A 24,342-nucleotide genomic window follows, 5' to 3' on the forward strand; every position below is an offset into this window, starting at 1 on the left:
TCTTTAGGAACTGGTTTCATCCGTCACCTGTTACCGGGCAGAAAATTGTGGCTCAGTCAATCACTGGCCAGTCTGAGGACAGGTGTCTCGTGATGAGCGTGCACGTGACTTCGCTGTTTGTTATTATTCTTCTGGGATGAATACCTATTGCCCGGTTGTAAAATTATGGCAATTTTACGTTAAAAAATACCCTAAAGGATTGATTGTAAACATCGTTTGACATGTTTCTACAAATGGTAATGGAACTTTTGAACATTTCGTCTATGGATTTGCGTCCACGCCACATGGCATTGTAAAGTGTTCTGGATGGGTCAACAAAACGGATGTATTTGGACATAAATGATGGACTTTGCAGAACAAATGAACATTTCTTGTGGAAGTGGGTGCCCTTCCGAGTGCATTCCGCCGAAGATCAGCAAAGGTAAGAAAATATTTCGAACATATTTTTAGAGATTTGTCGACGCCGTGGTTGTAGGCTAACTGTATAGCTTAGCATTGAAGGCTAAGTTCTGTACTCAGAATATTGAACAATGTGCTTTTTCCGTAAAGTTATTTTGAAATCTGACAAAGTGGTTCTATAAAGGAGTAGATTATCTCTAATTCTTTAAATAATTGTTATACATTTTGTCAACGTTTATGAGTTCTTCTGTAAATGAATGTGCCTATTCACCGAAAGTTATGGGGAGAAAACATTTTCTGAACGTCACGCGCCAATGTAAAAATTGGGTTTTTGGATATAAATATGAACTTGATCGAACAAAAAATGCATGTATTGTCTAACATGATGTCCTAGGAGTGTCATCTGATGAAGATTGTCAAAGGTTAGTGCTTCATTTTAGCTGTATATCTGGTTTTGTGACGGCTATCCGTGCTTGGAAAATTGCTTTTTTTTTGTTGCTAAGGTGCTATCCTAAAATAATCTAATGTTTTGCTTTCAGCGTAAAGCTTTTTTGAAATCGGACAATGTGATTGGATTAACGAGTAGAGTATCTTTAAAATGCTGTATAATACTTGAATTTTAATTTTGAGATTGTTTTATTTTTTATTTCGCACCGTGCTATCTCACTGATTGTTGTCCAACCAATCCCGTTAACGGGATTTTATCTCGAAGGGGTCCTCAAGAGGCTAGCCTAGATAGGTTTCCAAGCCACCAAGAAGCCATTTCAAGCTATCAATCAATTTAGAGTAGCTAGCTTGTCCAACTACTGTAGCTTAGCTGGCATGCCTGCTGGCAAGGTTGACAGACTTTAGAAAAGCAAGCGATAACTAAATGTACTGAATAAGACATTCTTTTACACAGATTTTAGCAGAGATCCAGAGAAGCATATTTAGTTTATTTATAAAATGAACCACCAGGAGAATACAGAGTTCAAGAGGTATGCTTAGATATGCAGAATTTTTTAAAATATATTTTACACAGAATTAAGAATAATTATTGACGTATGTTGTGCCCCCTCAGATTTTTTTGGGTGCATGACGTCATTGCCTCCAACCATAACCAAGTTTGGAGCAAAATGAATGGCCGCAACAGTTGTTATAACGACAACTTTGGTAAGACTTTAATTAAAAGGATGTATTAAATCAAATCAAATTTGATTTGTCACATGCGTTGAATACAACAAGTGTAGACCTTACAGTGAAATACTTACTTACAAGCCCTTAACCAACAATGCAGTTAACACTTATTTTTCTTAAGTAAAAAATAGATAAGTGAAAATGTGAAAATAAAAGTAACAAATAATTGAACAGCAGCAGTAAAATAACAAAGGCAAGTTGTTATTAGTTGTTATTAGCATGTACTGTATGAGCCTTTATGATGTATTAGTGTAGAAAACTGACTCGAAACGGCTGTTATTTAAGTAAGAATCACTTTCAGATAATCATCTCATTATGGAATTATTCACAACAGAAACATGAACTAATAATTAATCTAGCTCTCACCTGCCACATAGTCTCCTATTCCAATAGTTGTCAGAGTGATGACAACAAAGTAGATGGCCTCCAGTCCAGTCCAGCCTTCTATGTGTTTGAAGATGACCGCTGGAATGGTGACAAAGAGGATACAACCCGCCAGGATGAAGAGTAACGTGGAGGCCACTCGGATCTTGGTCTGGCTGATCTGGTTCTGTTTATGCTGGGAGAGGAGAAGACACACATATGCACACACACAAACAAACACAGCGCACACACACACACACACAGAAGAACAGGCACACACACGGGCCATAAGGCCAAGGCCATTCTACCAGAGTGCACACAGTGTGTTGTCGTTCTGTGGTGGCGTCACCACTGCGTTCGCATGATGAGATTCATGACTCTGACAAGGTGGCATCTACAGTATTTCCACACTCTGACACCGCCTGGTGATAAGCTAAAGATGCATAAGATGCATGATTAGCTCAAACGAGGCGTAATGGTGATTGTGACTGTGGGCTGTCACAGAGGCACAGCTCACTCAGTACAGCTCTCACACTAGGTGTTCCTGTTCTGAGAAATGTAAACACACTGTAATACACCACAGGCCAGAACAGAGCGGAGGGTAACTGTTGGGCCAATCAGAATAAAGCACAACAGCCAATACCCCCTGCTCATTGACAACCCATAATGTAGAGCCCACATATCATTAGGAGATGATAACACCTCACTCAGTACTGAACACTTTCACTTTCAACCTGGGGGCATAGGCAAGGATGGGGAGCCAGGCCTACCCACTCAGATTGAGAAGAAAAAAAAGTTGTTATTATTATTTATTTTTTATGCCCTTTACATACAGTGTCAGTGTTCCAAACGCGACATTGTGTATTTTTACCTAAACATGCAAACACCATCAGATATAATTCATAGCAAGCAGTGCACTGGATTAGTCAGATTTGATTAAATATATCAGAACAGATGAATTGGAATGACATTCACTCTCACAGGATGGGTTGCCAAGAAGAACTAACTGAAAGCCACACCCCAAAAAGCCACGAATATGACTGCATTGAGGCATGTCACTGTGCTTCTATGGCTACACACAACATTCCACTGTCCACTTAATTTGTTCATTTAGCACACAAGACAGCTCATAATCAAGTGCCTTTATCACAGTCAACACATCAATATTTTTTTTACTTTAATGAGTTGTGTTGAATAACATAAGATCAGCTATTAAACTGCACGTTTCTCTTTGCCCCATGGCAAAATGTGTAAAATTGCAGGAAGTTAGCTGCATGCTGGCCCACCCACCAACTAATTTCTGGCTACACCACTGCTTTCAACTGGGTAAAAACCCATGTCTCTCTACTCTCCAGCCTATCAATACCTCACATTTAAAGTCATTGTGACGATAGAAGCAATCATTTATAACTGTTTTCATAATACATTAAAACATCATTATTTTTTATATTTGTCATGTTGTTGTGGATTACTGTATGCTGTGAACTTACCCTGAACATTTTCTCCACCTTGGCGATGCTTTTCACGAATATGGTCCCTAGCTGGTCCCCCACACCGGCTAGCAGGAACCCAAACAGAGGGATGCCAAATATTGCATATAGGATACAGAAAATCTTCCCGCCCTCAGTGCTGGGAGCAATGTTACCATATCCTGTGAAAGAAACCGAGAAAGAGAAAGGCATGTTTTCTGGATGTGATGAGACTTGAATCTCTTTCTTATCAATGGCAGACACAACCACAGTGGGTTTATGCAATAGCAATTCCATCTCCTTTCCTCTATAGACTTATACACATGCTGCTATCTACAAAAGGCTAACATTCTGTCTGCTAGCTAAGCTTCTGTCCCTTTTTTCCACTGCTTGCAGTGTCAGTTTCCATTTGGAATCACAGAGGTGCTAGTCGGGTTCTAATATAATCACAAATATGCCAATGAATTGGAAGTAAAATGCCTCCTTCCACCATCCATCAAATTGAAGACATTCAGTAGTCAAGAGTGCTAATGGTTTAGAAGGTTCTGTTGAAGACAATGCTATGATTGATAATGTGATTTCAACACAGATAACACAGAAACTATAATGCCAGTTTCCCAGACACAGATTAATAAAACACATTTCTGGACTAAAAAGCACTTTTAATAGATATTGTCCATTTAGCATGCTTTTTAGTTTGGGTCTGGGAAACTGGCTCCTAAAGTCTTGATTGTCTCTAGTCAATGTAAAAAGGCATTACCTCAGGTGAAATGGCAGAATGTTTCATCAGCCCTTGCACTTGACTTGAACTACAGCTACACCGCCTGGTACAGTAACTACCATAGCTGTGGAAAGTAGGGGTGATGAGGTTGCTGCAGCACCCCCTGAAAAAAGTAGTGCACTGGGCCTTTACTAGTCCTGTATTAGCGGACCGATATAGCCGTCTGTAGAGCATCAACAAAACATTCTCAGCACCCCCTTATTCCTAGGAGTGGAGCAGCTCACTTCATTTCATCTGACAGATGACTCACACTCACATACCAATCCCATATCTATCTCATATAAGAAACCTTCAAATGCAGTTTGCAGGTATAGACCTGATTCACAGCTGAACGTTCTACCAGCTAATGTGGGTAGCTAATAAACTGTCCCGTGTTCTCAAATCAGGGCAGATGACAATGACAATACGCTAGCAATGCTTTTCTAAGTATCCCAAATCAAATAATATTGTTTTACCGTGTAGGTGTGCAGTGGTTTTAGTCTACAGGTCACACTTAAGAAATATTTTTTCAATTGGTTTCAATGGAGCACTTCACTTTCTACCCTGCAAAAAACTTTGGTCAACGAACAATGGCCGCAGTGCAAATAAGGGGAATTGCCAGTACTATTATCATTGTTTCAGCGAGAACGATCTATTGCCTATTCCTGAAAGGACCATTGTAAATAAAGGGTTGAATGGATGGTAAAGAATAACAAGCAACAGTGAGAGTAACCACAGATGTGACCGATCACATAGGCCTCAATGGAGTTTCGATAATAGTGACCAATGTAGTACTGTAACAGGTGTGTGTAGTACTAATCCAATACTAAAACCATTACCTATGGTTGTGATGACGGTTCCAGCGAAGAAAAAGGCACTGCCCAGGTCCCAGTGACTGGAGTTATAGGACGTGTCTCCTATCGGGCTGACCCCAGCATTCACTGCATCTACAGAGTGCTGGGCACACATACAAAGACATTCATCAGACCATAAAAAATAGACTACATCAAATGGGTAAAGATGATAGCATTACGTTCAAAATTGCAGCAATCTTTGGTGGTATAGAGTCTCTTGAGAGTCTGTCTATTAGTGATCCTATAGTTGCATTTTGAAAAGATGATTTCTCAGGGGGGATTCCGCATAAGGATCCATCAAATTTTCCAATGTGATTTCCTAAAGCAGACAGTTGCGTAACATATGACTGCTGTATAGCTTACCGCTGATGACGCTTCTGCATGGTGAATCATCATGACAGTGCCACAATGAGAGAGGTACCATGGGGGGGCGGGGCACATGATGCCCACCATGCCCTGAGCAGCAGTCACACTCTGTGCCAGTCAGCCAGTCTACCCGGCAGGAAGCCGGCACGCCAGATGGAGCTTCGGAGTGGCGAGCAACAGGATGTAGCTCAGGGTGTGAAGGATGGTGGGATAGGTGTGTGGATGCGGTTGAAGGGCAAATAAACAAGGGCAGAGGAGGAGAGGCCATGACAGTCCAGTGGTAGAGTACAACGGAGGTGGTTTGGCAAACCATGCTTGAGTGTTAACTAACCTTGCCTGAGACCTGAAGACTTGCTCTAACTCTCAGAGCAAATGCCCTGGCTTTAGTTTAGCGGTGTAACACAGGATTGGCATGCACAGGAGACCCGGGTTTGAAATCTGGTTGGTTACACATGCAATCAGCTCCACTTTCCAAACTGACAGTCTGATATCTGATAGCTTAAGATGAGCCATTACTGCATTGATCTAGTTTCAGCGTTGGGGAGTAACGTGTGACATGTAATCCATTAAATGTAAGGGATTACAACAAAAAAAACAGTAACTCAAATCCGTTAGGTTACCAGCTAAAATATTGTAATCAGATTACATATACTTTTGAAAAACTAGATGAGTACTTCAAGGATGACTTTTATATTCAGAAAGGATGTTTGCCCAAAAAATATTTGACACTTTGTTTTCACAAAGACATTCAAATCAGCATTGAAAAAAGGTGCAAGTTTAAGTTTGTTCCACCTGAGCGAGTCTGACAACAAGTCAGAGACCACTATGATGACACACCAAACGTGTTTTTAATCGATCCCAGGAATAGGCTTTTGTAGGCTACAGTCCAAGGTATGTCTTCCAGTGGTGGGACTGGTGTCGGCATCCAAAGATTATGCAACTTGAATAAACGCTTGGAGGTAAGGATGACAGCAGTGTTGTAGTCTACGGCTGTATGGATATCACTTACTATTGATATCTACATAGCGTATTGATGTGAAACACACTGCTGCTTTCTCATTTAGCTATTTGCACTTTACAGATTGTGGTTGTTGTGGATGGCTGTCAGTCTGTCAAATTTGTCAGTCTATTCTTGTTCTGAGAAATGAAGGCTATTCCTGTCACGTCCTGACCATAGTAAGAGGTTATTTTCTATGGTAGAGTAGGTCAGGGCGTGACAGAGGGTGTTTTGTGTTTTTCTATGTTTTCTATTTCTATGTTCTTAGGTTATAGTTTTTGTATTTCTATGTTGGCTTGTTTGGGATGATCTCCAATTGGAGGCAGCTGGTCCTCGTTGTCTCTAATTGGAGATCATATTTAAGTAGGGTTTTTCTTCCTGGGGTTTGTGGGGGATTCTTTTTGAGTAGTGTTTGTTCTCCTCTGCGTCACGGTTTGTTGTTTTTGTCTATTCAGTTATTTTGATGTATTGCATGAGTTTCACAGAGTAAATAAAATGTGTAACTACACACATGCTGCGCTTTGGTCCCCTCTCTACGACAGCCGTGACAATTCCATGTGAGAAATTGCCAAGAAACTGAAGATCTCGTACAACACTGTGTACTACTCCCTTCACAGAACAGCGCAAACTGGCTCTAACCAGAATAAAAAGAGGAGTGAGAGGCCCCGATGCACAACTGAGCAAGAGGACAAGTACATTAGTCTAGTTTGTCTAGACTACATTAGTCTAGTTTGAGAAACAGATGCCTCACAAGTCCTCAACTGGCAGCTTCAATAAATAGTACCCGCAAAACACCAGTCTCAACGTCAACAGTGAAGAGCCGAGTCTGGGATGCTGGCCTTCTAGGCAGAGTTCCTCTGTCCAGTGCCTGTGTTCTTTTGTCCATCTTAATCGTTTATTTTTGATGGCCAGTCTGAGATATGGCTTTTTCTTTGCAACTCTGCTTACAAGGCCAGCATCCCGGAGTCGCCACTTCACTGTTGACGTTGAGACTGGTGTTTTGCGGGTCTGGTCATGCTGTCTGGTCTTATGTAAATTTCATTAGGAGTCCTTTTAGAAACACTTGGGGAAATTGGGCATTCCCTCCTTTTGTCATAATGTCTGTGCTCATGTGGACATGGTAAAATTTTACATGAAAGACAAATCTCATTTAGAAGGCTAAAATCACATTTCATCTTCTCACAAATAGTTTCATATTTAATCATGTAAGTTCCACAACATCTATATGTAAATCTGATAACTGGGATGTATACATTTGTAGAGTTACTGTTATTTGGTTATACCGTCCTTAATGATATCACAAAACAACAACTGATCTGACATAATTGTTCTTTAAGTCCCTCCTGACCAAATCCCACAATCTTTGTGTTGTGAATATTGTCTCAATGTCCAACCTTTGATGTTGCAGTACTGCAAAGTCTCTCTCTGTTGTAACAAAGGGATTTTTAACTTCAATTTCTGCAGAGTGGGAGAGAGAGTTCCTGCAAGTTATTTACAACTGTCATAAAACTGCCAATTTGATTTCTCTCTGGTAGGAGAGAGAGGTGGGGGCTCTCTCTGATCCTCACCCAGGAGGGAAAGTCATGACAATGGTTAAAGCAATAATTTTGATATCATGGATGGTCAGTCCTTGCATCCATTGCTCTGTCTATTAATCTGAGAGTGGTTACATTTATCCAGGCCCATCCCTCAGCTTTTTACCAAAACAGAGGTGGGGTGCCTATTTTGTTATTGTTTTATCAGTGAATTTGCACTTTAAACAGCTGCATATTATCAAGATATCAAAGTGTCACCAACAAAAGGTAAACAATAGGCTTATAGCAAATGCAGCATATGGCATTCATTTTTCACATGTAAATAGACACTTGTCAGTGGGGCTCAAAGTATGCCATTCTATGAGCGCAGCATTTATTTTTCAACTCGAATCAATGAGCCCAGTCAGTCCTCCATGACAACAAAATCATAAACAACAGAGTAAGGCTGGCTAATAAGTCCATAGTTTTGGGGTGTTACGCTCAGGTAAAACAATTTGGCTAATCTATACTTCCATATTTCCAAGTCCTATTCTTGTAGATCAAGTGGTATAACATTTATTGGAATGACTGGAATTCTGATATACTTTAGTTTTTAATGTAAAGATATTATTTAATCGTATTATTATATGTAGTATAACGCAATGGGTTAGAAGAAGCCTACATAACCAACCCATAAAGTAAAATGTAACATCTATATATGGCCAGCTATGTAAACTTTAACACTGATTTATCCTGCAACAGATGTCGTTCAATTGGTGACATACATTTTTGTCTTCTTCTAATGCCTCTTAAGGGGAAAGTAATCTAAAAGTAACTGAATGTAATCAGATTATATTACTGAGTTCGGGCAATCCAAAAGTTGCTGATTAAAATGTTGGACAGGTAACTAGTAAATGTAATGGATTACATTTAGTAAGTAACCTACCCAACCCTGTCTACTTTACATCTGTCCCACACTTTGTTTGAATGATCCTTATTTAATGCAAGAACTCTGACTCAGATCTTTGTACACGCTAAACTTTGAAGTACAAAATAGCTTATTTTTTTTCCTGTGATAAGACTTTACTATTCATTCAGTCTCTCTCCTCTCCCCTACAACGGGTTGTTGCCGTAAATGAGAATGTATTCTCCGCCAACGTATTTGGTAAAACGATGTTTAAAGCTAGAATCTTAAGTTGCCTCATCCATTTTTTTGACTTAGAAATTCATGATATATCCCCATTGACTCTTGAAGAATATAACTTATACATTCCTAATGATCTCAGTTCTACTGTCATACCCCATCAGAACCCAAATTAAAATGTTGTTTTACTCCAATGTTTGTAAATAATGTAAATGTAAACACACACTGTATAGCCTCCAAACATGTTTAAAACTATAGTTTTGATATCATGGATGGTCAATCCTTGCATCCATAGCTCTGTCTGTTAATCTGAGAGTGGTTACATTTCTCCAGGCCCATCCCTCAGCTTTTTACCAAAACAGAGGCAGGGTGTCGCTTTGTTATTGGTTTCTATTAAGGATTCTATCTTTAAATAAAATGTAAATAACAAATGTTGAGTCCCATCCTACTGGAAGTGAAGAGGACATTCAGCAAATCTTGGAGGACAATGGAAGTTGATAAAAATTCTTTAAAAAACAATGTGCTTCGACATGTGTTGGTTTTAAAGGTCCAATGCAGACATTTTTATCTTCCTATCAAATCCTTTCTGGGTAAAAATTGAGTACCTTACTGTGACTTTGTCAAATTTAAATGGATAAAAATAAACAAAAATGGCATTTTAGCAAAGAGCAATTTCTCAAGCAAGAATTATGGTAGGACTGTCTGGGAGTGGTCTGATTGGAGTGTGGAAAACGGAAAACGAACTGTTATTGGCAGAGAGGTTTGGAGCTATCTTTCTTATTGGTCTATTAACTGATATACCGCCTGGTGATCTCTCCAGGCAGGCCAAAACTCCATCCCACCAAAACAGGTTGGAATTTCAGGCGGTCATTTCAAACAGCTCTTACTCTTAAAGGGCATTATCATTATCACAATTTCACGGTATTATTCCAACCTCATATTGTGGAAAGATATATAAAACACAGAACATTTAACATTCACAGGGACTTTAACAACAAACAAGTATTTGATCAACTTCCACTGTCTTGCATCTTTGCTCCTCAATTCATGCACCTTGGTTGGAGAGCGCCATCCTATTCCCCAGCTCATTATTTACATTTCCAATCAAGATGTAGAAACATCTCAAGGAACAGGATGCACCTGAGCTCAATTTCGAGTCTCATAGCAAAGGGTCTGAATACTTATGTAAATAAGGTATTTCTGGGGGGGGGTTATAAATGTGCAAAAATGTATAAAAACCTGTTTTCGCTTTGTCATTATGGGGTATTGTGTGTAGATTGAGGATGATAAATATTTATTTAGTCCATTTTAGAATAAGGTTGTAACATAACGTCTTCCCTGTGGCTAAGTTGGTAGAGCATGGTGTTTGCGGGGGGGGCCAGTACAAAAAATAAAGAATTGCATGAAATGGTATGAAATGTATGTATTCACTACTGTAAGTCGCTCTGGATAAGAGTGTCTGCTAAATGACTAAAATGTAAAAATGTTTAAAAAAATAACAAAATGTGGAAAAAGTCAAGGCATCTGAATACTTTCTGAATGCACTGTATATTCCCATATAGGTATGGTTTTAAACATGCTCACACCAATGTTTTTAAATTTATCTGATTACTCAAACTCTTGATGTTAAAGTTTAAACACTGAATACTTATGTAAATATGGTATTTCTGTTTTTATTTGTAATACATTTGCAAAAATGTTTAAAAAAATCTGTTTTCACTGTTTTCACCCTCGGTTGCCCATTTTGTTTTTTTTCCCTAGCACCTGATTCAAATAATCAAAGCTTGATTATGAGCTGGTTATTTGAATCAGCTGTGTAGTGCTAAGCCAAAAAACAAAACGTGCACCCAGGGGGGCCCCCAGAACCAAGTTGGGGAATCCCTGGATCAGAGGACTGGTGAAGATTTGGCACTGGGGCAGCGCAGCAGCATTCAAGAAAAATAAAAGGCGTTTAGCATTTCTATCTGAATGTGGTAAACTCCTGATGCAGCCAACACCATATTTCCACTCTGAAATATTAATTTAAAACGTAGCCTTTGTGGAAGGCCTTCTCAGTTAACCAATACATGCCACATGCTTATAGTCAGGACTAGAGGTCGACCGATTAATCGGAATGGCCGATTAATTAGGGCCAATTTCAAGTTTTCATAACAATCGGAAATCGGTATTTTTGGATGCCGATTTGGCCGATTTTTATTTATTTATATATTTTTTTACACCTTTATTTAACTAGGCAAGTCAGTTAAGAACACATTCTTATTTTCAATGACGGCCTAGGAACGGTGGGTTAACTGCCTTGTTCAGGGGCAGAACGACAGATTTTTACCTTGTCAGCTCGGGGATTCAATCTTGCAACCTTACGGTTAACTAGTCCAACGCTCTAACCACCTGCTTTACATTGCACTCCACGAGGAGCCTGCCTGTTATGCAAATGCAGTAAGAAGCCAAGGTAAGTTGCTAGCTAGCATTAAACTTATCTTATAAAAAACAATCAATCAATCATAATCACTAGTTAACTACACATGGTTGATGATATTACTAGTTTATCTCGCCTGTCCTGCGTTGCATATAATCGCTTAGGTACATGTTGCTCCAACATGTACCCAACCATAAACATCAATGCCTTTCTTAAAATCAATACACAAGTATATATTTTTAAACCTGCATATTTAGTTAATATTGCCTGTTAACATGAATTTCGTTTAACTAGGGAAAATGTGTTACTTCTCTTGCAACAGAGTCAGGGTATATGCAGCAGTTTGGGCTGCCTGGCTCGTTGCGAACTGTGAAGACTATTTCTTCCTAACAAAGACAGCCGACTTCGCTAAACGGGGGATGATTTAACAAAAGCGCATTTGCGAAAAAAGCACAATCGTTGCACAACTGTACCTAACCATAAACATAAATGCCTTTCTTAAAATCAATACACAGAAGTATATATTTTTAAACCTGCATATTTAGTTTAAAGAAATCCAGGTTAGCAGGCAATATTAACCAGGTGAAATTGTGTCACTTCTCTTGCGTTCATTGCACGCAGAGTCAGGGTATATGCAACAGTTTGGGCCGCCTGGCTTGTTGCGAACTAATTTGCCAGAATTGTACGTAATTATGACATAACATTGAAGGTTGTGCAATGTAACAGGAATATTTAGACTTAGGGGTACCACCCGTTAGATAAAATACGGAACGGTTCCGTATTTCACTGAAAGGAAAAACGTTTTATTTTCGAGATGATAGTTTCCAGATTCGACCATATTAATGACCAAAGGCTCGTATTTCTGTGTGTTATTATTTTATAATTAAGTCTATGATTTGATAGAGCAGTCTGACTGAGCGGTGGTAGGCAGCAGCAGGCTCGTAAGCATTCATTCAAACAGCACTTTCGTGCCTTTTGCCAGCAGCTCTTCGCTGTGCTTCAAGCATTGCGCTGTTTATGACTTCAAGCCTATCAACTCCCAAGATTAGACTGGTGTAACCGATGTGAAATGGCTAGCTAGTTAGCGGGTGCGCGCAAATAGCGTTTCAAACGTCACTCGCTCTGAGACTTGGAGTAGTTGTTCCCCTTGATCTGCATGGGTAACGCTGCTTCGAGGGTGGCTGTTGTCGATGTGTTCCTGGTTCGAGCCCAGGTAGGAGCGAGGAGAGGGACGGAAGCTATACTGTTACACTGGCAATATTAAAGTGCCTATAAGAACATCCAAGAGTCAAAGGTATATGAAATACAAATTGTATAGAGAGAAATAGTCCTATAATTCCTATAGTAACTACAACGTAAAACTTCTTACCTGGGAATATTGAAGACTCATGTTAAAAGGAACCACCAGCTTTCATATGTTCTCATGTTCTGAGCAAGGAACTTAAACGTTAGCTTTCTTACATGGCACATATTGCACTTTTACTTTCTTCTCCAACTCTTTGTTTTTGCATTATTTAAACCAAATTGAACATGTTTCATTATTTATTTGAGGCTAAATTGATTTTATTGATGTATTATATTAAGTTAAAATAAGTGTTCATTCAGTATTGTTGTAATTGTCATTATTACAAATAAATTTAAAAAATCATCAGATTTATCGGTATCGGCATTTTTTTGTTCCTCCAATAATCGGTATCGGCATCGGCGTTGAAAAATCATAATCGGCCGACCTCTAGTCAGGACCTATTGACACCACATGCAGTAACGTATGCAAGCCTGCCAAACTAACTTGGCAAACGGTTATAGTGTTACATTATGTTATTGACACTTGTGCAATGCAGCAAGAGACTAGACATGACTTGGCACAGGGGGACTTCATTCTTTAGTGGATGGATACTCAAAGTCACTCCCTAACCCCATAAACAGCTGGAGGAAAAACGATTCCAGAGGTTTCACAGGAGGAGGCTATCACTGTCGCCGGCACAGAACTGACAGAGAATGCTGAGGAGATAGGTATTCATCTCCTCCCAGTAGTCTGGCTGAAGCCCTGCCCTGCCCTACCTGTCCAATAGGCTGTACCTCTGGGCTAAGACACTAAAGCAGCAGCCTGGCACATGTCCCAGAACTGCTTATCATCTGCCCTTTTCTCTGCTCTGCCGCTGAATAATCACCTTTCACGTTAAATAGGAGGCCTCATGGTGCTTTGTTATTCTTAGATATACTGTATGATTAGAATATGCGCATACGGTATATGTTAGCTGACATTGGGCAGGATCTCTGCACGTTCGCAGAGACTGCCTTCACAGTAAACGCTGCATATGTCGGCTCAATCGGAAATCACCTTGAATTTCAACCACGCTACAATGCAGATCTGCCACGCATTTAATCGAGCCCTAATCCGAGGACATAGGAAAGTTGAGGTTTCATTATTAAGTATGCAAAGGAATGCAGGTCCCAAATGAATATTTAAAGTGGTAATAGTCAAAAGGGTGTCTGGGCCCTGCCCAGCGGGCAATTACATAATTATGACGTATTTTATGAAGTTATGCCATAACGGTTATGGTCAGGTTGTATATTGGTTAGATAAGGACATTTGTTCATATATTTTTAACAACCAAGGAGAGAAAACATCTTTATCTGGTTGTAATCTGATTATCTGTCTTTCCCATAAAGTATTGATCTTGTCATGAAAATAAATCTTTACCCCCGTTTTAACAAAGAGCAGTTATAATTGGGTTATGTCTTATCAGGCATCTAGAGGTCGTGGGACATATCTTGCCCGCTGGGTTTGCTCTCCCCCATGTTAAAGGCCTTTTGCAACTTTCATCACCCTGTCAGCAGAGGGAATGTGTCAGCAGTCGCATGAAAACCCAAGAATAAATGTATCCTCAAGCGAGACATGCTGGAGAAGGAGAGGGGGTAGTGGGGGAAGAGGAAGTGAGTGGGTGAGTCAATGCACACTCACACAGACACACTCCACACCTCTGAATCATGGCCCTAGTGTTGGGTAATTAGTAAGCACCATGGTAGGACCTCAGTGGGATGGAGTGACACACAATGACACACCAATCCCTCCCTCTGAGAGTCCCCCCAGCCTGCTACAGTCTACACTACAGGCTGCAACCTACCTTATGTTTGACAATGCTGACTCAGTCGCTGAGAACAATATCATCTGGCAATATCCAGTACCCAAACAATGAGTCAGAATAAAAGGCCAAGTAACTCAATGGCTTCAGAAAATGTTCAAAAAAGATCTATTGATCCTCCAGAATCAGTGTGATGGAAAGACATGGTCGCTAGATTGTTGTGGGCACTGTAGTACATCAAGCTATGCTTATAACACGATGTGGCACATTACTGGACTTCGAAGGTCTGATGAACAAGATGCTGTAATGAGTACTCGGTTTAATCCCAAGCAGCAGTAATCACACCAGACTAGAGACCCGGAAGAGCAGTCGACATTCCCCAAGCCACACCTCCATCCATCGTGGGTCCTTCAGAACTAGAGTCCCCAATGAATAATTGACTCCCCAGCAGATGCTTTTAAGACTTGCGGCTAAATTTAGCCTTCCTGCTCTGCAAATGTCGGCAATTATTACTGCATATATCAGAAGGGATACCGTTGCTTTAACCTACGGCAAACACGCCTGGAGATCCTTATCAAACGTAAAGCACTCAGAAGATGATGGTTCAATGAGAAATCCCATGTTAACTGTTAGATTACAAAATAACTTGCATGCTGCAGCATACGAGTCACAAAGATCCACTCATGAAAAAAAGTACATCTATGTCTGATATTCCTATTTCAGATAATGTCAGTGTAGTATTTTTAGGTGGGAATGCATTTGGGATTGCAGATGCTCTGAATGCAGATGCTCCCTATGCACTAAAATACAGTACATTCGGAGGTATTCAGACCCCTTCACTTTTTCCATATTTTGTTACGTTACAGCCATATTCTAAAATTGATTAAATAAAAACATGTCCTCATCAGTCTCCACACAATACCTCATAATGCTTATCATCTGCCCTTTTCTCTGCTCTGCCACATAATAAATACCTTTCACGTTAAATAGGATGCCTCATGGTGCTTTCTTATTCTTAGATAATATTCAGAAGGTATTCAGACCCCTTCACTTTTTCCACATTTTGTTACGTTACAGCCTTATTCTAAAATTCATTAAATAAAAACATGTCCTCACCAATCTACACACAATACCTCATAATGACAAAGCAAAAACAGGTTTTTAGAAATGTTTGTAAAAATTAAATAAATTAAAAAACTGAAATACATTATTTACATAAGTATTCAGACCTTTGCTATGAGACTCAAAATTGAGTTCAGGTGCATCCTCTTACCATTTATCATCCTTGAGATGTTTCAACAACTTGATTGGAGTCCACCTGTGGTAAATGCAATTGATTGGACATGATTTGGAAAGGCACACACCTGTCTATATAAGGTCCCACAGTTGACAGTGCATGCCAGAGCAAAAACCAAGCCATGAGGTAGAAAGGAATTGTCCGTAAAGCTCTGAGACAGGATTGTGTCGAGGCACAGATCTGGGGAAGGGTACCAAAACATTTCAGCAGCATTGAACATCCCCAAGAACACAGTGGCCTCCATCATTCTTAAATGGAAGAAGTCTGGAACCCCAGAGTCTCTTCCTAGAGCTGGCCGCCCGGCCAAACTGAGAAATCGGGGGAGAAGGGCCTTGGTCAGGGAGATGACCAAGAACCCAATGGTCACTCTGACAGAGCTCCAGAGTTTCTCTGTGGAGATGGGAGAACCTTCCAGAAGGACAACCATCTCTGCAGCACTCCAACAATCAGGCCATTATGGTAGATTATCCAGATGGAAGCCATTCCTCAGTAAAAGGCACATGACAACCCGCTTGGAGTTTGCCAAGAGGCACATAAAGGACTCTCAGACCATGAGAAACAAGACTATGGTATGATGAAACCAAGATTGAACTCTTTGGCCTGAATGCCAAGCATCACATCTGGTCAAAACCTGGCACCATCCCTACGATGAAGCATGGTGGTGGCAGCATCATGCTGTGGGGATGTTGGAGACTAGTCTAGATTGAGGGAAAGATGATCGGAGGAAAGTACAGAGAGATCCATTAGGAAAACCTGCTCCAGAGCGCTCAGGTCCTCAGACTGGGGCGAAGGTTCACCTTCCAACAGGACAACAACCCTAAGCACATCGCCAAGAGAATGCAGAAGTGGCTTCGGGACAAGTTTCTGAATGTTCTTGAGTGGCCCAGCCAGAGCCTGTACTTGAACCCAATCGAACATCTCTGGAGAGACTTGAAAATAGCTGTGCAGTGACGTTCCCTATCCAACCTGACAGAGCTTGAGAGGATCTGCAGAGAAGAATTGAAGAAACTCCCCAAATACAGGTGTGCCAAGCTTGTTTCGTCAATCCAAGAAGACTCAAGGCTGTAAACGCTGCAAAAGGTTCTTCAACAAAGTATTGAGTAAAGGGTTTGAATACTTAATGTAATACTTACATTTCCTATTTTTAACACATTTGCAAAAAACTCTCAAAACCAATTTTAGTTTTGTCATAATGGGGTATTGTGTGTATATTATGGGGGGGACTATTTAATCAATTTTAGAATAAGGCTGTAAGGTAATATAATGTCAAAAAAGTCAAGCGGTCTGAATATTTTCCGAATGCACTGTATGTAAGCGAATTAGTGCTGAGTTGCCTATTTTGGCTCTGGTTCTCTGCAGGAAAAGATCCATTCTGCATTCCAAGCATTACGGGCCCCCAGCAGGACCCTACGAAGGCGGTGAGCATTAGCAACTGCATTGGCATCCCTCTGTTCCCCAACACCGTTTTTTTCCAGAGAGGAATTGATCCGAAACTTTATTGCCCTATGCTTTAGCCCATTTCCCTACTACTTCAGAGTTCTTCATTAACTAAGATAATTGACCACCTCTTGTTTTGCAGTTAAAACAGTTAAAAACAAAAACAATTACAAACCCTCTCACTTCCATTCATTGCCCAAGCCCAAGATCCTTGAGTTATTGTGAGCGAAGTGTTTCCAATTCATTCATGATTAAAATTCACACTGGCACCCATGTGTTTCAATGTGTATTGTTGGTGAGCCGGCCAGGAGAAACTTGGCTTGGTGCCATACCCTGCGTCCATTATCATCCAGGGTTTTCATGGATGAGGCCTCAATATCTGGCTGATCCAAACACTTGAGTGTCACTCTGGTTGTTATATGAGGAGCTGGAAGCATTCGGCCCTGAGAACCCTGTCGGCCCCTATCAGAAGTGAGAGTGCTACAGTACAAGTCAAATTCTCAGTTTATGATGTTCCTCCTATCCAGATGAACCTATTTCCATTTTTTCTTTTTCAGGAAGTGAAACCTTAGATTGTAGCAACTATCGTTTTCTGGAAGCTGTCTTGAGCTCGGTCCAAGAAGTTTGTCTCAATATAGACTAAAAGGGAGCAGGACTTGAAGAAATGGCAGGCATACCCTTGCAAGTCAAATTGATCAAGGTGACTCTAAATAAGGAAATCTATGGAATTGCTTAATGTAAAAGGCATACAATTACAGTGACAGGGGTCACTCGTACCCTGTTTATCAATCACAGTACTGTACACAGTCACCCACAACGTGGTGGTCAGTGGTCACTTTCAATTCAGTCTGACACACAGCTAGACTCTATAGTTATGTTGATACACAAGCCTGTTTATTGTGGTTTGTATCCAATTTCAGGATGGCTGGTGGTGTTTACTGTATAGTGTATGTGTGTGTGTGGGGGGGGGGGCTTAAATAACATTGGATCGATACAGAGTTCAAGTTTCAGTAGACCTGAGTCCCCACTAGGGACCCCAGACAGAGCTGAAGGAGACAGGAGAGCTCCAGTATTGACTGCAGACTGACCTAGTGGCTGCTGTTGTCTTTCCTTACCTTGATAAGCACCTCCAGCTCCGCCGGTGAGACACAGGGGTGCTTCTGCAGGAACGCCGCCTTCTCTGCGGTGATGGTCACCTTCTGGTTGCTCTCGAAAGGCTGCTCCAGGGCCCGGAACATCAGGCCTCCCCCCACCAGATAGGCAACCACCACCACAAACACCGCCACCACGGTCTTCCACTTCATGACCGTGAAAAGGGGCGAGCCATCCTCGCCCACCGCCTCCATGCTGGCCACCATGCTGGCAGGTCGCGATGGAGAGAGCCGGGGAACGGTGCAGCCCATGGGGTTCTGCATGGTGGCCACACTGGCCTGGACCAGGCTGGCACTCATCATGCCTGGCTGGACCTTCTTGGGGGGGAACAGGTTGGTCTGGACCGCCACTGCAGAGAAAAACATGAAATGTTATTGTTAGGTGCTGCAATATAGGAAAAGTGAATGTGTAGTCATATACTGCACAATCCAGATGTAAGAAAATGGGAGGAATAAAGAACCCTACAACCCTACAGTATGTAAATAAGTTTAATGTATTGTCTGGGTATGACTTCTACATGGAACTGGGCTTGATATTTTGAGCAGTTTGGGCTTAAGAATTTATTTCCATCTATCAGCCACAGGAGTATGACAATGAAATATAAATGGAGTTTGTCTTGATGCTTGAGGTTTTGAGCAGCACAAGGTGGCAGAGAGAGAGAGAGAGAGAGAGAGAGAGGGTGAATCGCTAATGTGTTCTGTGGGCTTTCTGAAAACCCATTATTGTTAAAGGGATACTTCGCAATTTTGGCAATGTGGCCCTTTATCTACTTCCCCAGAGTCAGATGACCTCGTGGATTCCATATTTATGTCTCTGCGTGCAGTTTGAAGGAAGTTGCTAACTAGCATTAGCACAATGACTGGAAGTCTATGGGTATCTGCTAGCTATCTGCTAGCACACTAGCAGATACCCATAGACTTCCAGTCATTGTGCTAATGCTAGTAGAATGCCAAAATCCCAAAGTATCCCTTTAAGAGCAGGTATCTCAGAGCAGTGGCATGGAGTGTTCCATCAGCACACTCCATCAGACAGTGGATTCACATACTCAGGCCATATATGGCTAGCAGCCCCAAGCACAGGCTGAAAATGCAATTTTTTATGGATTAAAAAGTGAGCCTTTATATATGAAATAATCATTGGTTGATAAATGATTTCCTAATGCTGTACTGTCTGAAAGATATTTGAAGAAAATCCAGGAGTTTTCTGTTTGTCCCCTCGTGATGCCTTTGTAGTCATAAACATCCACAATTTATAGCCAAAGCATTCAAACATGTTTTGCAGCTGTGTTGCTTCAATTTCATGCTGATACCTTTAAGATTCTTACTTTCAACAATACATTACAGTGAGGGAAAAAAGTATTTGATCTCCTACTGATTTTGTACGTTTGCCCACTGACAAAGAAATGATCAGTCTATAATTTTAATGGTAGGTTTATTTGAACAGTGAGAGACAGAATAACAACAAAAAAATCCAGAAAAACACATGTAAAAAAATTTATAAAATGATTTGCATTTTAATGAGGGAAATAAGTATTTGACCCCTCTGCAAAACATGACTTAGTACTTGGTGGCAAAACCCTTGTTGGCAATCACAGAGGTCAAACGTTTCTTGTAGTTGGCCACCAGGTTTGCACACATCTCAGGAGGGATTTTGTCCCACTCCTCTTTGTAGATCTTCTCCAAGTCATTAAGGTTTCGAGGCTGGCGTTTGGCAACTCGAACCTTGAGCTCCCTCCACAGATTTTCTATGGGATTATGGTCTAGAGACTGGCTAGGCCACTCCAGGACCTTAATGTGCTTCTTCTTGAGCCACTCCTTTGTTGCCTTGGCAGTGTGTTTTGGGTCATTGTCATGCTGGAATAGCCATCCACAACCCATGTTCAATGTCCTGGCTGAGGGAAGGAGGTTCTCACCCAAGATTTGACGGTACATGGCCCCATCCATCGTCCCTTTGATGCGGTGAAGTTGTCCTGTCCCCTTAGCAGAAAAACACCCCCAAAGCATAATGTTTCCACCTTCATGTTTGACGGTGGAGATGATGTTCTTGGGGTCATAGGCAGCATTCCTCCTCCTCCAAACACAGCGAGTTGAGTTGATGCCAAAGAGCTCCATTTTGGTCTCATCTGACCACAACACTTTCACACAGTTGTCCTCTGAATCATTCAGATGTTCATTGGCAAACTTCAGACGGGCATGTATATGTACTTTCTTGAGCAGGGGGACCTTGCGGCGCTACAGGATTTCAGTCCTTCACGGCGTAGTGTGTTACCAATTGTTTTCTTGGTGATTATGGTCCCAGCTGCCTTGAGATCATTGATAAGATCCTCCTGTGTAGTTCTGGGCTGATTCCTCGCCGTTCTCATGATCATTGCAACTCCACGAGGTGAGATCTTGCATGGAGCCCCAGGCCGAGGGAGATTGACAGTTCTTTTGTGTTTCTCCCATTTGCGAATAATCGCACCAACTGTTGTCACCTTCTCACCAAGCTGCTTGGCGATGGTCTTGTAGCCCATTCCAGCCTTGTGTAGGTCTACAATCTTGTCCCTGACATCCTTGGAGAGCTCTTTGGTCTTGGCCATGGTGGAGAGTTTGGAATCTGATTGATTGATTGCTTCTGTGGACAGGTGTCTTTTATACAGGTAACAAACTGAGATTAGGAGCACTCCCTGTAAGAGTGTGCTCCTAATCTCAGCTCGTTACCTGTATAAAAGACATCTGGGAGCCAGAAATCTTTCTGATTGAGAGGGGGTCAAATACTTATTTCCCTCATGAAAATGCAAATCAATTCATAACGTTTTTGACATGCGTTTTTTCTGGATTTTTGTTGTTGTTATTCTGTCTCTCACTGTTCAAATAAACCTACCATTAAAATTATAGACTGATCATTTCTTTGTCAGTGGGCAAACAGTACAAAATCAGCACGGGATCAAATACTTTTTTCCCCTACTGTATGTACTATTATTAAGAGTCGTCACAGTTCTGCCACATATCATGTGCCTACCCACTGTATACTAGGTTTTGATTATGAAAACAAATATAATGCATTAGTGGTGGTGATTTATGTAACCATTCAAACACACTGTGTTGAAAAACATTCACTACACTGGTCTGGCAGGCGCAAATCATTTTGATGAGCAACTCTCAACACATTGCTGGCTGCATGAAGACCATAAAACACGGCTGACATTTCTCCCAAAAGGTCATATCGATGAAAACAGATAGCCACCTGCTGCACTGGTGGCTGGAGAGGCGGCTGGGTAAACATTTGATCGTGAGCGAGAATAGGACAGCCGCAATGACGTGCCATACATGCAGGATTGGCGGGAACTACCCATGCAGAGCTCCAGCTCTACCTAAAGCCGATGAGGTAATGTGTTTTTACCCCATCTCTGAATGCATCACAATACTGCACCAGCTGTAACACACCAAGTGCTCCTTTATGACATTATATTACCGACTGACAGTTCACCTTAGCCATTTCGCCTTCACCTCAACCGACATGTTTTAGACTAGAGTCCGGCCATGGTCAATTCCCCTCAAAAACAACATAAACAAGGAATCAGACCTTGATGGGTGGCTAAATTATGTTAACATTCATTTATACCTAAAATGGCAATAGGAAACATGCTACCAGCATGAGGTAGACTAGCTACAAGGAGTCGTGCCTGTCCCTGGACCTAATCTGATGGGAATGTCAATCACCAAAACAGCCGTGCGTTTCTAAATCAAGTTGAATGCATTAAACTCATTAATGGCAGGTAGCGTTATCCCTCGCCATCTCTCCTACTTTATCTATCTGGACAATGTGTGCTGCTTTGGCGCGTTGCAGGCAGACAGTTTCCCCTAGGCACATCAGTGCCCACCAAATGTAGTATCTACATCAACAATAAATGTATTATATTCTTTAGAGGTGGGATCAAAGAAATAGCCAACATGTGGCTCTAGGTGTTACTAAAGGTAATAAGGAAAACAGCTGTGGTATGCGCCATTCCTCGTTGGACATTGGTCATGCAATGCATGATCATGTGTGTGGTGCACTCAATCACTGCAGTTATAAATTGACTTAGCCTATGTCAATAACACCAATGTATGTGTATCAATACATTTCCAACTTCACCTATAGACTAATGATACGAATGTTACTTTAAGTATGTGCAGTTAAACGAAATCACCTATATAGACTCAATATTGGAAGCATTTAACTCAATCGATCTGCTTTCATTGATTACCGACAAACGTTCCAAACGTTGAAATACAAACCTGGCGTAGGGTTGGGATTCCCTGGTTTTCTTGGGTTCTCCGTGGGAAATTTCATCTTGATTTTCGGTTTGCCACAATGGACCAAACCTTTGCCGAAAACAACTGACTGGAAAGAAAAAACCCTCGTCTTTATGTAAAATCTTTCAACGCTCTTTCTATTGAATCCTTTGTTTTTAACCGAGAGAGAATGGAGAACGGTAGGGAGTAAAAACACATCATCCGTGTCTTCTTTTGCTCTTGTCAGTGAGAGCGAGGTGCACACCCGGGTAAAAAGGTAATTATGAGCTCTCCTCTCCCCGCAACAGACTCTAGTAGGAACAAGAGCAAAGCGCACACCCACTATTGCTCGTTGCACCACAGTCCACGCCTGTCCTTTTTTTATTGTAAACAACGACAAAACGCAGGAGGAGTCGGAGCTCCAACAGCGTTGACGAACTTCACGATTACATGTTCAATAATTGCTCTCTTGGCCGCTGCAGCAAAGACTTCGGCAGGGCAGTACAAGCCTATGGTATCCAACGGTCGCGCTGCGCGTGCGTCTCTCTCGCTCTTTTTCATGGTAGTGCGAGCTGGCGTAGTCTTATGACAACACTCCAAATCGAAGAGGCATATGCCAGCCAAAGTTCAACATGGAGAAGTCGGGATTGCGAGCATTTCTGACGGGCAAAGCATTGGCTAATACACCTTGTCATGTGTGCCGTCCTACAAAAAAAAACTGATACTTGGATGAGGCTCACGGAATAAAGCTTCTTTATACGCGAGGCTGAATGCGGGAGCACCCATGTAACTGGCAGATAGTGGTCCCTGCGGCAAAGCTTTATCATAATAACCTGTGCTTCGGGAGACGTCATTACATCATCCAAACATGCAGAAGAAATCAATCACCTATGGATATCCTTGCCCACCTCTTCCATTTCTCATTGTTTAAGTTGTGCTGTTACGTTAACATGTTGGGCGTAAAACGTGTCTTGGTGCGTCAGACAATGCATTGCCATGAGGATTCATATTACCGCGTTGCCAATAATTGGAAGACAATTGAAAAGGATCATATTGTGATCCGAGAATACTGGATTGTTTTTCCATGTGCCTAAAACAACGTTTTGTCTTGTTGATGTGTAGTGGAGTCACAAGCATAACAAATGTTAGAGCCTTTTGTTGAATTATTGGCCTATTGCGTAGAATATATTTGTCATTGATTATTCCCACAATGTTAATAAATTCATGACTTGAAAGCGTATTTTATGTTGTAACTGTAAATACATGAGTGTATATTGACAAGTATTGCGCCAAGTAGAACACCGAATATGAGCACTCTGAAATCCACATGCCGCCGCATTATTTCAGCACCGTGGACAGCTCCTCCGGGCGTTGGGCGAATGGTGCGCTGATGTGGAACCTTCACACTGTTGTTCATACCTCTCTCGCTCTCTCATCATATCTCCCCCTCTCTCTCTACACACACACACACACTACACAGAACCATGGGCTTTTCATCAAATATTCTTTGTAGTCTTTAAATAGCTTAAAAGACTTCAGAGTACTTCAAATGCAAATGTCCTGCGAGACAAGTGTGCATGAATAATGCCAAGTACAGCAACCTGGTCTCAGACTAGATGTAACATAGAACACATAAATCCGGGAGACCTAAATGAG

At 41.3% G+C, this 24,342-nt stretch overlaps 1 protein-coding gene across 1 annotated transcript in view; it reads right to left on the reverse strand.

Annotated features, from left to right (window-relative positions):
- Positions 1–23,119, reverse strand: part of LOC115174580 (potassium channel subfamily K member 10) — a 29,049-nt gene extending 5,930 nt beyond the window's left edge. The window contains exons 1-5 of the mRNA XM_029733247.1: positions 22,690–23,119; positions 18,394–18,779; positions 5,007–5,124; positions 3,429–3,589; positions 1,942–2,134 (exon numbers count right to left, since the gene is read on the reverse strand). Of these exons, the coding sequence (XP_029589107.1) occupies positions 1,942–2,134; positions 3,429–3,589; positions 5,007–5,124; positions 18,394–18,779; positions 22,690–22,744 (913 nt within the window). The 5' untranslated portion in view covers positions 22,745–23,119. The remainder of the gene's footprint in view (positions 1–1,941; positions 2,135–3,428; positions 3,590–5,006; positions 5,125–18,393; positions 18,780–22,689) is intronic.
- Positions 23,120–24,342: the final 1,223 nt, after the last annotated feature.

The sequence above is a fragment of the Salmo trutta genome, chromosome 35, assembly GCF_901001165.1.
Source record: "Salmo trutta chromosome 35, fSalTru1.1, whole genome shotgun sequence".
Classification (NCBI taxonomy): Eukaryota; Metazoa; Chordata; class Actinopteri; order Salmoniformes; family Salmonidae; genus Salmo; species Salmo trutta.